We start from the raw sequence: 16237 nt of genomic DNA on the forward strand, positions 1-16237 counted from the left end.
AGTTTAAATCCGGACTGTCCGATCAGGATCCGTACTCTTTAATATTCCTGCAATAGCAGATTGAACGGTCGAGATCTGAAATCAAAATTTGAGGTAATTCAGGTGATATGAACTTCAATTATAAGAGTCGATTCCCTTAATTAGCAGGCCTAGCTCAACTCAGCCCAAAACTCAGCCCGGCTCAATCATGTAACAAAAAAAGCTCAGCTCGGACTCAATCTAAATTTAAAGGAAAAAGCCCGACTCACTGCATCACAATTTATGCATACAGTTTAATTAGGTTGGGTTTTTTTATCCAAACGGCTTTGGACAAAGTTCCATCCAAAACTTGATCTAAACCGTTCAATTTGTATCAAAATTTTGATAATTGCACGAATCTCAATGCAAATCAAACGTTTAATCTTGACTTTGGATGAGGCTTTGTCCAAAGCCCTTTTGGACAAAACCCAATCCCGTTTAATTATTCATATGAATCGAATGTGTATAGATTTTGGTGTAGATTGAATAGTTTCGATGGACATCGAACCTAGTTTGATCTAATACCCATTTTGAATCATGCAAGGATAGTAGTGTTCCGAAAATAGCATTGTTGTTAAATCCAAACAACCAATTGCTATTCGAAATAATAGTTTTGTTATGCTATTATGGGTGAAACATGGAATAACAAAATAGCTGAAATTTGGAACAGCTCAAAATCAATTCTTTTTATTCAGATTTATGCCAACACAGCCTCAATCTGATAAAGTTGATGTTACTTTCGTTATCTTCACATCGTGACAATTAATTTGAGACTCCCACTTACTTACATTAATCATTACACAATCTAAACGTAGGAGAGTGTGAGAATAGCATATACTCTTTTTCTTTTTCTTTTTTTTAAAAAAAAAAAAGAAGTGTGTGACTGTGAGATTTACATTTTCGGAATTGCATGCATGATTATGATCGGACGGTCAAGTCATATTTCATATAGAAAATGTTAGGTGCTTCTCTGATGATCCATCCATTTATTCCAACAAATTGATAGATACTTAAATTGAAGCAAAATTTTAAAATAATATATATTGAATATATAGAGAGTTACAATTCTATATATGATGCAGCTGTTCTGTACAATTGATAGATTATTAAACAAAAAATAATTTTATGGTGTTTTCTAGCTACCCCATAAAACACTACAGCAGAAATTACTTTCTGCTACCAGATTTCCGATTGCAGAAAGTTCTTACGCCGATCGCTGATCGTTTATTCCGGTCGCTGATAGACCGGTCGCAGAAAGCCCTGTCGCTGATGCTCGTCTGCTGACGTAAACGGTCGCTGAATGACGTATGCCGGTCGCTGATACTTTTTCTGCGACCAAATATTTTTGGTCGCTATTTGTTTTTGCTCACGTCAGGAAGTCGTTTTAGCGACCAAAGTAACGGTCGCAGAAACTCAAAATCAGTCGCAGAAAATTTTCTGACAGTTTTTTAGAATTTTATTATTATTTAAATTTGCACCATTTAATAATTGATACGACACGTATTAACATACAACATAAACATCGATATATACAATACATAAATACAAAACATCAATACATAAAAAATAGATATAAACATAAATATCAAAAAACTGATAATATATCGATCAAACATAAACATCGAAATGTCAAGTAATATATCGATCTAAATGTCGCATAACATAAACAGATAATCCAATCAAGTACTATAAACAGATAATCTAATCAAGTACCATAAACAGATAATCTAAATGTCAAGACAACATCTGAATAAGATATAAATAACTAAACTAAACAGTACCATCGTCGCCATCATCCTCGTTGTCATCCTCGTCATCATCCTCGTCATCCTGAGGAGCGGGAATCGAGGCCAACTGCAATCCTGAACCTCCCTGTGAAGTTGTAAAAGGGTATTTTAGATAATTATGATTTAGGATTTACATTTCAAAATTAAAACATACTGAAATATTGAATTTCGTACCGGAGCTCTGAACCGAGCCTCCAACCGAGCCTCCACCTGAGCCTCAATGCGAGCCTCCATCTTATCAAGTATCCGGGAAGATATTCTCTCAATATCTTCTTCTGTGAGATGCGTCGATGGCGGCATAAAAGAATATGACTGTGACGAGTGCGACCGAGCACTGCTAGACCCACCAGAGCGAAACATGCCTCTCGTCTTGCCTGAAACATTAAAAGTAAGACAATTAGTATTATCTGACAAAACTAAAAATAAATTTAAAATTTCAAAGAATGTTTATTTTACCTAGAGCACCAAGACCGTAGTTATCGCCGTGGACATTCTGATCATCAACGCCCGTAGTGAACCAGAGATCGGCGTCGTATCTGGGCCATGTCTCTTTATCCTCTCCATACTTGTCCTTCATAACTTTCTCATATTTTAGCTGCAAATTTTGTAAAATATAACAATAATGTTACGTACAACATGAACCATGATATTTTATACAATGATTGGAAAGTACTATTACCTGTGCATTTTTAGCCTTAGTACTAACGTATTCCCCAATCTTCTTTTTCGTATGGGTAGGCTGAAACAGCTCATCGCTCCATCTGGGTTCGCGCCCTTATGTTTGCTCCTGTTAAGAATTTGTAAGACAATTTCATTTAAAAAAAGATTATCAAGGTTAGTTCGATTATATTCAACTCAATAAGAATGAAAATATATTAATTTAATGAAAAACAACTTACGAAGCACTATTTGTGAACAAGCATGTTCATAGAGCCCGTCGAAGCCCCTGCACCTTCGGCATTGGCCCTATTTTCTGCATTCTGCTTGCTCCGACTGGTAAAATCATCGCTGCACCAATGATCGACGAGTCCGGACCAGTACGCTGGCTTGATCCATTCGCAGTAGGGGCGAGGAGCAGCCCCATGCTCCTTCCACTCAAGCATTGAATCTCCGTACTGTTTGTTTGCTGCCCCCTTGCATTTATTAAGCATATCTTTCAGCCATACATCAGCTATTTTTCTAAATGTAGTCCATGCCTTTTGTTCCACTCTATGTTGCATGGATACGGATACGGGTATCGTATCGGATACGATACGGATACGGCGATACGGCAATTTTTAAAAATCAAAGATACGATACGTCTATTATATATATATTTTTTATTATTTTAATTATATTATTAAAACACTTGTATACAGTAAATATAATATTGAAGTCCAAGTATAACATTAAATATAAAAAATTATGGACAAATACAATAGCCTAACTATATAATAAATATAATAGCTACTAATTTCTAGTAACAAACGGGAATTAGCCTAGTGGTCAAGAGGAGTGCTAATTGGTCCTGAGAACCTTGGTTCGAATCCTCCTGGCGTAAGAAAAGTTGGTTTTTGTCAGGTGGTCCACGTGCGGTCTATGGCTTGGAGTATTGTCCGCTGGTGTACACGCGGTGCACACTTGATTAGATTATGCAAAGCCGTATCATAGCCGTATTCAGATGTGTCTGATCCGTATCCAGACGAGTCAAAGCCGTATCGAGGATGCCCTGCATCAAAAGTCCTGCAAATAGGAATAATTATTACAAGCACTACAATTAATGCATAATTACAAAATATACAAAAAAATGAATATTACTTGTAACCCCCTATTCGAAGCACTGGTCGCAAAGTCGGATCTACCGCCGGTGCAATATAGGCATTTGGACCGCGACCATTTTTCTGACTAGCCTCTCCTTCCTCTTCCGCTGGTGCCTTTCCCTTCCCTTTTCGACTCGGTGCCATATCTATTGTATATTTTTATCTATATATACATACCAAAGCTACTGTAATTCCAACAATTTGAACAAACATTAAACCAACCAACACAACATAGCCCCAATCAGATGCCCGAACCAGCAATAAAAAAAAAAAGTAACCATTTATACCCGAAATACCCCAACCAGATTTATCCATGCATGAAGCCATCACTGATTCCCATCAATTCTTTATCATAAAATATCAATGAACCAGATTCCCATCAATTCAAACTCAAATAAGCAATTTAGAGAAATCAGAGAGATGGAAGAAATAGAAAATTACCTATAAAGAGAGGATGATGAGGCGTGAGAGAGACAGACCCGAGAGAGAGACGATTTGCTCGTCTATACCACAAATTATCTCCTTTGTACCTGTAAGATCAATATGAGGTTGGAATAGGGGTACATGCACTCAGTAGCCACTAGTGGTACATGCACCACTGGTACAAGCAAAGCCTTCAAAAAGGGCTGATTTGACACCTACTGACAAAACAGAAAATCTGAAACCAAAACATGAACTCAAATGCAAATCTAAAATTACAGTCAAATAAAGGACTCACAAAAAAAAAAGATCAAGACAAGTTTTACATTTTTATGATTTTATTTCGATTTTTAATGAATTTTCAAAGTTGGACATTTGAATCTTGGAAATGCTGAAAAAAACAGTGCATATAACCTGTGCTGTCCGCACTGCCTTTTGATGATTTTACAGGGACCAAACTAGTTATCAAGTGATCCCTCCTTGTCATATTTTATATACATGATCATATAATCTTTTGATTCCAACTAATAGGTGAACTAATCGATCAATCATCAAAATAATTAGGCTAAACAAAGTATGATAACTACCAAATTTAACCAACAATTTAATCAATTCAGGCCCGCATTCAACCTTTAAGTCAACCATTATATTCATGCCTGCTATTTTACCCAAATCAAACAAAATTAGAAAGAGAACAACAAGACTTGTACCAGTATGAAGAGAATCGAGCAATCTGTCTTGCTGGCTGCTGACTGGTGCAGAGAGGGGGTTTCGATCTCAGTCGTTCCTGCTGGCTGCTGACTGGCGTAGAAAGGAAGGGAGTCCTGCTGGCTCTGTATGGGAAAGACGAAAATCCAAAAAAATCGAGATATCAATAAACCATTATCTAAGTAGCTATTAAATCAAAAAGGAGATGGATGCCATACCTTCAAAGAGGAGCTACACGAAGAACAAATCCGAAAAACGCCAATCGTTCCTGCTGGATTCGGGGGAGAGACAGTGAGGGAAAGGGGGAAGAGAGGGAGCAATAGGGAGAGACAGCGAAGAAAAGAGAAATCTGGTAGGGTCAACGGTGGAGAAGAAGGAGAGGGAGCAATAGCGAGCAACAGGGAGAGGGAGCAACGCACTGGCGGAGAAGAAGGGTTAGGGTTTGGCGCGAGGAGGGTTCTGCGCGGAGAACAAGTCGCGCGCGCCTTTAATTTTTTTTCGCGAAAACTTTCTGCGACCGGCGCCTGAACCGGTCTCTGATACCGGTCGCAGAAAGTTTGGTCGCCGTTTTTCGATTAATTTCTTTTTTATTTCCGGAGAAATGAATTTTCTGAGACCGGCGTATGAACCGGTCGCTGATACGGGACGCAAAAAAACGTTTATGCTGTAGTGAAATAAAATAATTTATGTATTGTATTCTCAAACATAGAAATTAAATCCTTGGGTTTTGAAACAGATAAACATGAGTTGTAGCTAGCTAGCTAGTGTGCTTCTAATCATTCACATCGATCATGCATTCTGGGGTGGAAATTAAAGAAATGATATATATATACGTAGATGCATGCATGCAATGATAGATCGATGTCAACCAAGGGCAACAAGCTCCAAATTAAAGGAAGCTGGAATTTTCAATTTTAATTCATTCATGTGGGATGACAGCCTAGCTAGCTCATAACGGATCGAGATGTGGCATGCAGCAGCTATACGATCGATAATACGAGATGAGTTAAGGGGAAAAATATATATGTATACAATATGCTGGCTCAGCTGCAACCGAATATACTGACTGACAGAGGAGATCTAGACGAGGTACACTACTAGAATCAGATTTTTTTTACATGACAAGAAAAATGGCATTTTGCAAGGAGATACGCTTGCAACAAGCCCAAAAAGGCTATTTTCAAGGAGATACGCTTGCAAATGTACCATTGGAACTGCATTCGTCACAAATACTAAGTATTTGCAAGAGATTTGCCTTGCAATAACTACGCATGAAAATACTTTCAGAGTTGGCCCAGTTTGGAGTATTTGCCAGGGAAGCGAAGGTGGGTCCCACCTGACTATTTGCAAGCGTGGAAAACGTGGGTCCTACTTGACTATATGCAAGGCTAACACAAGTGGGTCCCACCTGACTATTAGCAAGACTAGTGGACGTGGGTCCCACCTGACTATTAGCAAGGCAAGGTAACGTGGGTCCCACATGACTATTAGCATGGGAGATGATTATCTTTTTACATGGTTGATTATTTTCAAAGATATGATTTACATTTTTTGCATGCACTTCAGTTCACACTATTTGCGTGGAAGTAGCAATGGATATATTAACAAGAAGTAGCTGTAAATTATTATGCTCCAATTCTACCACCCTCTCCCTGTACCAATCTGGTACCAGCCCAGTGCTGTTTTACAATTCCCAGTCCCATTCATCAAGATTTACATAAAACACAATGAGAAATGTGTAGAAAGTAACTTACCACCCTCTCCCTGTACCAATCTGGTACCAGCCCAGTGCTGTTTTACAATTCCTAGTCCCATTCATCAAGATTTACATAAAACACAATGAGAAATGTGTAGAAAGTAACTTATAAGCATTGAACCATAGTATAATCATCTTACATAATACCAGATCTTAAAAGTAATAAAACAACATAGCCAATAAAGACTTATACTTTTAAATATACCCAAAATGTACCCACCTATCAAGCATTCACAAAAAGAAATCATCCCCATGAGTTAACAATGTATACCCAAAATGTACCCACCTGTCAAGCATTCACAAAAAGAAATCGTCCCCATGAGTTAACAACGTATACCCAAAATATCACCAAAAGACTTTAACCAAAATACAGACAACCCAACTAGAACCTGCTTGTTCATGTCCTTGTTTGATTGGCCATCCAAGTGTTCATTACGGCATCATGCACTGCAAACTCCACTCCATTTTGAGAACTCAGCAGTGCTTGGAAAGGCCCTTCCATATTTGGTTGTAAAGGACCAGCAACATCCTATGTAGACCAAATAATACTGTTAAAAACAATAATTATGTAGTTGAAGCATGTCAGAAATTTGTTATTATTGATCATACAGTATTACTACCCATTGTTGTCATACAGTATTATTACCCATTAATGTTGAACCCAATTGTGTTGAACATCTGATTATAACAATTGTACACTTGACTAATTATATGTTTTTTTCATAAGAATTTAATTATTCAACATACGTAGACTAGAAGTACTTACCTGATTGAATTCCATATTCCCTAGTATACCATCTTGGGGTATTTCGGGGCTGCTATATGGTACCTAAGTTTAACATGTGAAAAAACCAAGGTTAGTATTGGCTGTTGTTATTGAAGCATTCATCTCAAGTGTGTACATGTGAAAATCTGTGAACACAACAACCTATTAATTTTAAAATCCCAACATAACCCCGAATTTGCTAAGACTAACCTCTGAAGGAGGCAGTTGATGCCCAACCATTTTGAATAATTGGGAGAACATTAATTGATTTTGTGCTTGCTCTCTTTTCATCTCAGTTAACTCCCCGGTGATACGGCCCTCACGTTCTTGCACAATCGCTAATACTTCTGCCCTAGAGAAGTTCTCCTGCTCCCCAATATTTGTCAACCCAGTTATAGAAGAGGCTATGTGGCTCGACCTTTCTCGGGTGGCTGCTGTTTTCACCTTTTGTTGAAGCAAGCTTCCAAAGCCTAAGACGCGGCCATGGCTTGGTCCACCAAGAGCTGTCAGAAATAAGGTGCTGTCATCCAATCCAGAATTTGCATGATCAGCCCTCATTTCCTTGACCTTCCTCTATTAGATAATTAAAAGAATGAGAAATGTGTATCATAGTGGAATTAGAGAAGTAAACTAATTTCATGAATAGGCAGAAAAGAGGGCAAAGGCACTATAGCCAAACCACATCTTCATGAAAAAATGGAGAAGGGCTGCACTGCCAACACAAGTGGCAAGCCAACTGTCCAATTTTCTTCTCAGGAATAGGACTGTGGGTTTGGTACCTACGTTACTGACTGGGGGTGTGGTACCTATTTTAGGTACCGATACTTGATCATTTACAAATCTTTTGGTACTTGGTTACCATTGTACTTATAAAATAAAAATGTACACTAGTAAAATTAAACTTACATAAACTTCCTCTTTTCTCGTGCTTGTGAATTGCAAGGAGTTGATGTCATACTCGTGAACCTGCTCACTTGTCTTGTCGGCTGTTGGATTCACCCCCCCATTACCATCACTGTTTTCATTAATTGCAATCGAACTATTCTCGGACGCTTTTATTTGGGCGACAACTGGTGATACTCCATTCTCTCTTGCACAGTGCATATGGATGTAAAGGTCCTCCATGGTTGGCTCATTCCCATTGTTCAAGTTTGTCTCCAGATGTAACACAATAATGACAATTAAAGGTTAGATTAGTGGTTAATGTTGAAATAGAGGTAATATTGAAACATAAGTATTAGGAAGTCTACCAGCATCCAAAAATGTTGGTGAGCACTAGCTGATCCAGCGTAGTGGGAGACTGGATTTCCATCGTTCTTGCGGTTTATTTGGTTTTGTTTACTGACCATTTGCCAATCTTCTGTGAAGAATATATCGCAAAGACCTCGCCAATGTTCCGGGGTCGTACACCAATGCGGCACATCGGCCTTCCATGCGGCAAGGTTCCATTTATATTTTGTGATGCGATTCTTCCTTGCTGTACTCAGCTCCGTACAATACCTTTTTCCTGCTATGGCCTCAAGCACTTCACGACAACGGTCAGGATCTTCATCTTTTGCATATCTATATCTCTCCTACACATCCAAAAATTAGGGAGTTAACATCCAATTATACCTGTACAATATTTAGTTAAATCCTACAAGATACATTTACTGCAAGACATATTTAAATCATGGATATATAATGCAAGGTCATCAGTTCATCATTTTCTGTCCTTTGTTTGTGAATTATATTCTTAGCATTTGGTTGCAATAATTTTGGATTTCTTTTCATGAAAAGGTTCATTTGGACTTGAATTACTTGTGTGATTTAATTGGTGATTTTATAGCTTCCCTACAGTGTGCTGGTAATTGGATCGGTACCATGGTCCTTGTGTACCAGCAATTGAAAAGAAGAAGAAAAAAGAAAATTTCAATTTTCTAGAAAGTTGTACTTCAAATCATTTTTGCCCGAGCACTACGATTAGTATGAAGCCACTCCTATACTTTTTCTTTACCAGCAAGGGTAGTAACCATGAATTTAGTAATTCTTCTTGCATATTTTCATTGTTTTATGCAATGAGACCCTTAAACTTTGCTTAATGTCATGGCCAGTATAGAAGGCTTCCCTATAGCAGCCCCAATTTTGATTAAAGACTAAGAACAATACAAACCTAGTCCCCTAATGCAAGAGCATGAGTTAGTCCTTCAATGCAAAAGAACACTTCTCAGCCTCCATTTGTGTTTAAGCATTGATTGAAGAACATTAAGTTATTACTCCAATACAAGCAAACACTTCCTTGTGTCAGATTTGAACCAACAGTCAAAATAAAACAAATATAAAAAAAAGTTTTCAAAACATGAATTAGGAACTGGACATGCTCCTCTAATACAGGAGAACATAGCTCAGTCCCCTCTACACAAGCTCCAAACTACATAACATTTCATGTCATATGTGAAAACTCATAAAAATGAAGGTTACCAGAAACTCCCTCTCCAGGTTTAGCTTCGATTTTTTATCAAAGCCGTGAAAAGATCTTAAGGGTGCAGGCATCAGGCCAAGGGCAAGCCTAGTGATTGTCGCTGTTATCAACTTTGGATGTTTTGCGCAACTAAACTCGTGGTCTCCAACTCGCTATACCTCCGGTCGGTTGTCAATATTGTCAGACACTGCCTTTATCTTTCCAGCGCCTCGTCCTTTCTTCTTTGGAGGTTCTGGTGGTGTAATTTCAGCTGCGGGTGTACCATTCAAACTGTCTTGAACAGCTAGTGTTTCATCTGTGCTACGGTTCCTCTTGACGTATTTGGCGGCTTTTTCTCTTGTGACCTTAGATTTGTTGTGGGGAGCCATTCGTCTTTTGCTAACAATGGAACAAATATGATGTTATCTATAAATTAGAAGTTTGATTTGAAATTTAATTTGAGTAAGAATAAAGTAACAGATATGAGTAAAATGGGATGATATTTTTCAAAATAAATAAGCAATTTTTGCTAGGGATATTTCACTGTTTCACTAAAGTAGAACTCCTTATTGATTGTCACTGTAAACTATAATGTAAAGTAACTACAGGTGTTAATAATAATTGACTGTCTTAAAACAAGTGTTAATTTGAAAAAAAAATTGAGCAGTAACCCTTGTATAAATTTGGTCTTAAAACAAGTCCTAATTTACTGTCTAATATATAGAACATGTGTTAATTTACTAATATGAAAATAACTCTTAACCCTTAAAAGTCTGATAACTAATATCAAAAGCTAGCAACCCTTAACCCTTATAATAAGTCACAGATTTTGCATAAATCCCGACAAATATGCACAAATTAATACATATTTATTCTTATCATTACTTCAAATCTGACATTCTCAAATATTCAAGAGGAAAGGGGAAGGCAAGGAGTTAGGATCTGTAGGATGTACCTAATACCTTTCTCTGAGTATTGCACAATGGAATTGAGAGAGAAAAAGAGAGTTACTTACTTTATAAGATGAGTAAGCCGAAATTCTTGTGGTAATTAAGTAACCCTTGTTTGGTTTGGAGTACTAATCCTCTGAGATACATCAAGTTTTTTGGCACCTTCGTGTCCTGATCCTATGAATTAATTTAACTTTGAGATTCTCACCGATTGTGTTTTAAAGGCTGAGATCTTTCAATTTGGGATCTTAGGCACTATGATACCCCAGAGATGCAATGTCACGAGGAGAGTAGGCGGGCGCCCAAAATGTTGCGCTCCCAGAGTGGGGGGAAAACTAAATTTCATCTGACCGCCCAATTCGATTAGAAACAGAGCGGTTATGGCTTTGCAGAAGTACGTTGGTAGCCTTGGTTTATACAATAAGTTGCGCTACCATTAGTTAAAATGTATCTGTTTGAAATTTCGCCCAAAACTTCTGTCTCCAATTGTAGCTGTTGTTATTCTTGAGGAATAACATAAACCTGTTATCCATATCCCAGCCGCTAAAAAGTGTTAAGATTTGCGCCAATAGCATTGTTATTTATTGAGATCGCGCATAGAAAAGGGTGAATGGTTCGGATGATAATAGCAGGTCCCTATTGTATACTGAAAAATAACAGGTGATTTTTGTTTACCAATTGAATGAGATAAATATGAGTGCAGTACACAATTTAGTTATTTATTTTGTAAGTAATTTGAGAAAAATTACATGAAAATTTTAATAATATCAATTACACAATAATAAATAAATAACTAATTTATATCAAAATGGTATGATTTTTTATACATTAAATTATAATACATTACATATATGTTGCATATGTGTATGAGTGTATCACATCTTCTATGTATGAATATGAACCATAAACTCTTGTATACCGAGATAATGAAGATGCAACAAAGTAAATCGCCCGGGGGTCAATCAGAACCGTAGAAATCGAAGACCATTGTATTTATTGTCTCGAGGAAAAGTTTCATCAAGTAAAGTTTCTATTTACCCCTCCATCCATTTGATCGAATACTGAAGCATCAAATGGCTAGAAATACTTTGCGGTGGATCGAAACTCAAACATAACAAAGCTTATTACATATTATGTTTTTTACGTTCAATGTCAACTCTTGATCATTTTAAAATAAATTTTGAGTCATTTCATTGAAGATCGACCGTTAAAAATTAACATCAAAATTAACGGTCTAAATATATTACATTGATTACTAGGGCCAAAAATTGATGAAAGTTTATAAAATTGATGTTATCAAGTATAATATGGCAAGATAAGATTTATAAATAAATTTGTATTTTTTTTTGAAGTTTTTCATACTAGTTTCTGTATAGACCATTATCTAATTACCACATCACTAAAACCCCTGTCGTCCGATTGTTGATAGATGGACCTGATGCACTACAAAATACATACTCTGAAGTAGAGAGTGAATATGCTCTGAAGTACAAATTTTTTGATATAAAATCTTGACCCTAGATGCTGCAGAAAAATCATTAAAATTGAAGAAATCTCATAATCAAACGGTGAGGATCTTAATAGTGAAATAGCGGTACCTTAGAGTGCATGTGTTGGTTGTTGCGTCTCCTCAGTTAATGCCCGATATAACTCTTGGACTTAGGTTTTTTTTTTTGAAATCCTTCATACTGCTCCCAGCCACCCCCTCTAAGTCGTCACTCTCAACGAAACCTAGGGAGCCCCCAGCCACCCCCTCTAAGTCGTCGTCGCCAACCGGATACGCCGATTCCATTCTTCTCTCTATTGGATACGCTGATCGGATATCGGAGTCCACCGTCAAGCGGTAAGTAATTTTGAAGCCGACGCTCTCTCTTAAAAAAAATTCCCAAAATTTCGTGGCTGACGGGTTTCTAAACCCGATCTATAGATTTGTGATATTTTTTCAAAAGATTACTGTCTTTTAGGTAGGAATCAGCAAATGTAAAAGTCAAAGCTAGGGTTTGCGGGTTTAGGGTTATGCTAATCTAGTGTTTTGATTATTTAGTTCCAAATCGGGGGTTTTGTTAATTTAGGTATGAATGTATAATGAATGTAATTGAAATCTAGGATTTTGTTAATTTGAGAGTTAGAAGGAGCACACACTCACACACACACACTCATGGAAGAAAGTGTAACTTTCTGGTACCGGCCAATGTTCTAAGCTTTGTTCTGATATTAGTTACTAGAATTGGTATTATCAATCTTCTTGAATTTTTTCTATAATTGGTATCGGCCAAATGTAAAATGAATGTATAATCCATTGAGTAATAGGTTAATTCAATCTTCTTGAATTTTTTCTACATATTACATGGCTGAACCCCATGATGACGTCTCGCAGTTTGAGGCCATTGTTCGCCGAGCACCTCCAAGGTTCACTAAGAGTCATTGTCACACCCCGAGACAAACCGCCACGTATTTCTACGTAAGGCGTGTGCACATCACATACATTATCAATAAAATTTAATAAAGCCACATTTTATTCCATAAGCAAAAAAGCTTTCACAAGCGATCATGGCAGACATGGCTAGTAACACAGACACTGCCATGCCTGCTCAATGTATCAATATATAATCATAGAAACAAAATTTAAACAATATGTGACAATTCATCACTAATATGTCTTCCCGCTTAGTCTCACTCTTGTCCTTGCTCGAATCCTTTCTTTTCGTTACCTGGAACCCACATAAAAGTGGAACGGGTGAGAGATCAAACCTTCTCTCAGTGCGGGATTTAGTTCCAGCCCAGAGTTTATAAAACCTTTACTTATATTCACAAATATGATAAGAGATAAAATGCATATGTATTCCCTAATGCAATGCATCTACTACTATATATTTCCTTAATCATTCTTTCATTTTCTTTTCTTATTTTTCTTGTTTCTCCGACCGCGGAACTCCCGCCCGACGCCGGAAGAAACCACTTAATTTCCTTGTTTCTTCGACCGCGGAACTCCCGCCCGATGCCGAAAGAAACCGCCAACTCAACCGCGGAACTCCCGCCTGACGCTGAGAGGCTGTCGCCCTAACCGCGGAACTCCCGCCAGATGCTAGGGTTAGACCCGTGACAGGACCGCTTTCGCCTACAGTCACGTTATCGAGGGGTCCAGTCGAACACTAGACCCAATGTATACATCCCAATATGCAAGCATATTGGCCCCTGTTCAATTACCATATTCGTTTGTTTTCAAAAACACATTTATTCAATCACACAGTTCATGCCATGCTCAACACATCCTATTCATGCAAGTCCATTACTCAATATATGAATCCTATCATTTCATGCAAGTTATTTGTGTCTACTCAAGTCATACGAATGGTTCGACAACAACATGCATAAATCCGACTAATGCAATAATAATAAACAGTTTAATGACAATAGGAAAGTAAAATAGTTTTATAAAGTCTAGGAAACCCGCACCTGGTGTCTGAGTAAATCCTTGATTGTCTCTTATGTCGTTTAAATCTTTAAATGTCGAATCTAAAATATAAACAAAATAAACATACATTTTAATTAATGATGTTTGAGTTCAATTCTCGTTCTCTAACCTATGTTATCTCTCATTTATCATAATTTACTATTCATATAAACTCTGACAATTAAATTCGGCTTTTGATGTTTACTTTCTGTTTAGTATTACGAGAATGAAACAATATAAAATACATATATATAAACAAAATAGATGATTTTAGCCTCTGTTAACTTTATCTTTATCATAATTGAGAGCTTTTGTTTTGACTAGATATAATAATAAAAATATATCCAATTAAATATATAATAAGTTTGAAATTATAATATAATTTAACATAGACTAAATATAGATCAAAATAATTTTTTTTTTTTATTCCAATAAACAAAACAGATATGAAATTAATAAGATACTAATGATGACAATTAGTGAGTTTAGTCAATTTCTATTCGAAGTTATCAAATATAAAAGTATACATCATATTCCGATTTTGAAATCAGATCTTGATTACTTGATGAAAGGAAAACACTGAAACAAATTATATGATTGCAATTGAATAATACCAAAATATTAAGAGAATAATTTCGGATTATAATACCTTTAAAGAACTAAATTTTCAGATTTTAATTAAGGAATACTTATTCATAAATTTATAGAACTTAGAACGAAATTGATTCTATCAACAAGATCCAACTTATCATCTCCTAATCTATTTAATTTATGCAACAAAATAATAAAATGTTTAATAAAGAAATTGTCAGACTTTTATTAAACTTAAAGAAATTAATCTCTATCAAATTAATTATATGATCTCGGATAATATGAATAATAAACTCAATACATTAAAAATAAAGTTTTCAGATTTCTTTTAAATATAATTTCAGAAATTCTTAAAAGTAAATAAAAATTCAGATTATAATTAGATGTACTTATTCATGAACTATTATAATCTAAGAATAAACTTATTACTTGAAATTTGCAGTTTAGGAAAGGTAGGCGCAGCAGTCACTGTTTTGGACGGTTCTCAGCAGTCGAGACTCCGATTGAGATGAATCCAGCGCTCACGGTTCTGTATCGCCGAGCACTACAACTCTCATGTTGATTGCTTCTCCAAATTCTGGACGTACAGGCGGTGGTTCTCTTCGGAAGTTGGCTGGCCGGTTTGGATCCAGCAGGGGTTTAGATCCGAAATGATGAGGGAAAGGGTGCTGTGGCGGCTAGGGTTAGGGAATAGGGGGGGGGGGGGGGGCGGGGGGGGGGGGGGCTGTGGAGAGGCTTTATATAAGGTAGGGTTAGGTTTAGAAGAGGATTTGTGATTTTTGGGCTTGAGTTTAGTGGACCAACATATTACAAATTCGGATTTGAGACCATGACAGAATTTTGTTTTAATGTTTGTCTTCTAAGATTGAAATAACTGGAATTATAAGTTCGAAATTTGGAGAAAGTCAAAATATAAGAGTTGTAAGTTTTTATGTTACGGTTCTAACGCAATTAGTTTCACCTTAATCCTAATTTCCAGTGAGGAGAAAAGATAAAAATGATCGATGAAGGTCTGCAGTCTCTGAACTGAAATATTTACTGACTTTACAATTTTATGGAGAATCCTACGTTTGGAATTTAGGATAGTCTTCTACACGAAAGTTGTAGATCATGAAGTTATATTTTCAGGTATTAAATTTCATTCCAATCCGAATTGATATGAGTGATCTGTGATTGAAATACTAACAGTTGTCCATCTGAAAATTACAATTGAAGCTAAATTCGAAAGGTTATCGAAAAGAAGTAACTCAAATCAAGGTTTTAACTAAGGATTTGATTTGTATTTATTTCGTAATTGCTGAGACCCACTAAAGAATATATTTATTTTAAAAATTAAATGGGATATTATTTGAATTTTTGTGAGAGTTCCTACAATATTTTCTATAGGGACAATCACACGTGTGATCCTAACTCAAGACGTGTATATAATTATTATTTGTTCCTAAATTTATCGGTATAAAAATAATAATCGATGTAACGGAATATTACAGTCATGCAGCCAAACGCGTGATGCACCCGTTCAAAATTAATATGCCCTCAGTGGTGGTG

General features: G+C 36.5%; 1 protein-coding gene and 1 long non-coding RNA gene across 2 annotated transcripts; both read right to left on the reverse strand.

Annotated features, from left to right (window-relative positions):
• Window positions 1-6579: 6579 nt before the first annotated feature.
• On the reverse strand, window positions 6580-7294 carry LOC144563785 (uncharacterized). Its single transcript, XR_013514427.1, has 2 exons — window positions 7255-7294; window positions 6580-7017 (listed from the first exon to the last, which is right to left on the reverse strand). It is a non-coding gene; the product is annotated as an uncharacterized LOC144563785 (long non-coding RNA).
• Window positions 7295-7425: 131 nt separating this feature from the next.
• On the reverse strand, window positions 7426-10083 carry LOC144563938 (uncharacterized). The gene is made up of 5 exons (XM_078313395.1): window positions 9874-10083; window positions 9715-9825; window positions 8505-8828; window positions 8161-8409; window positions 7426-7827 (listed from the first exon to the last, which is right to left on the reverse strand). The coding sequence occupies exons 1-5, from the start codon at window positions 10081-10083 to the stop codon at window positions 7426-7428; spliced, it is 1296 nt and encodes a 431-aa protein (XP_078169521.1).
• Between the last annotated feature and the right edge of the window lie 6154 nt (window positions 10084-16237).

This window comes from Carex rostrata, chromosome 13, assembly GCF_964058835.1.
Source record: "Carex rostrata chromosome 13, lpCarRost1.2, whole genome shotgun sequence".
Taxonomy (NCBI): Eukaryota; Viridiplantae; Streptophyta; class Magnoliopsida; order Poales; family Cyperaceae; genus Carex; species Carex rostrata.

Coding starts and splice junctions, on each gene's coding strand:
- LOC144563938 (XM_078313395.1), bottom strand. CDS start 10,083: ATGGCTCCCCACAACAAATCTAAGGTCACAAGAGAAAAAGCCGCCAAA. Junction 9,826..9,873: donor ATATTGACAACCGACCGGAG/GTATAGCGAGTT, acceptor AAACATCCAAAG/TTGATAACAGCGACAATCAC. Junction 8,829..9,714: donor ACCTGGAGAGGGAGTTTCTG/GTAACCTTCATT, acceptor TTGGATGTGTAG/GAGAGATATAGATATGCAAA.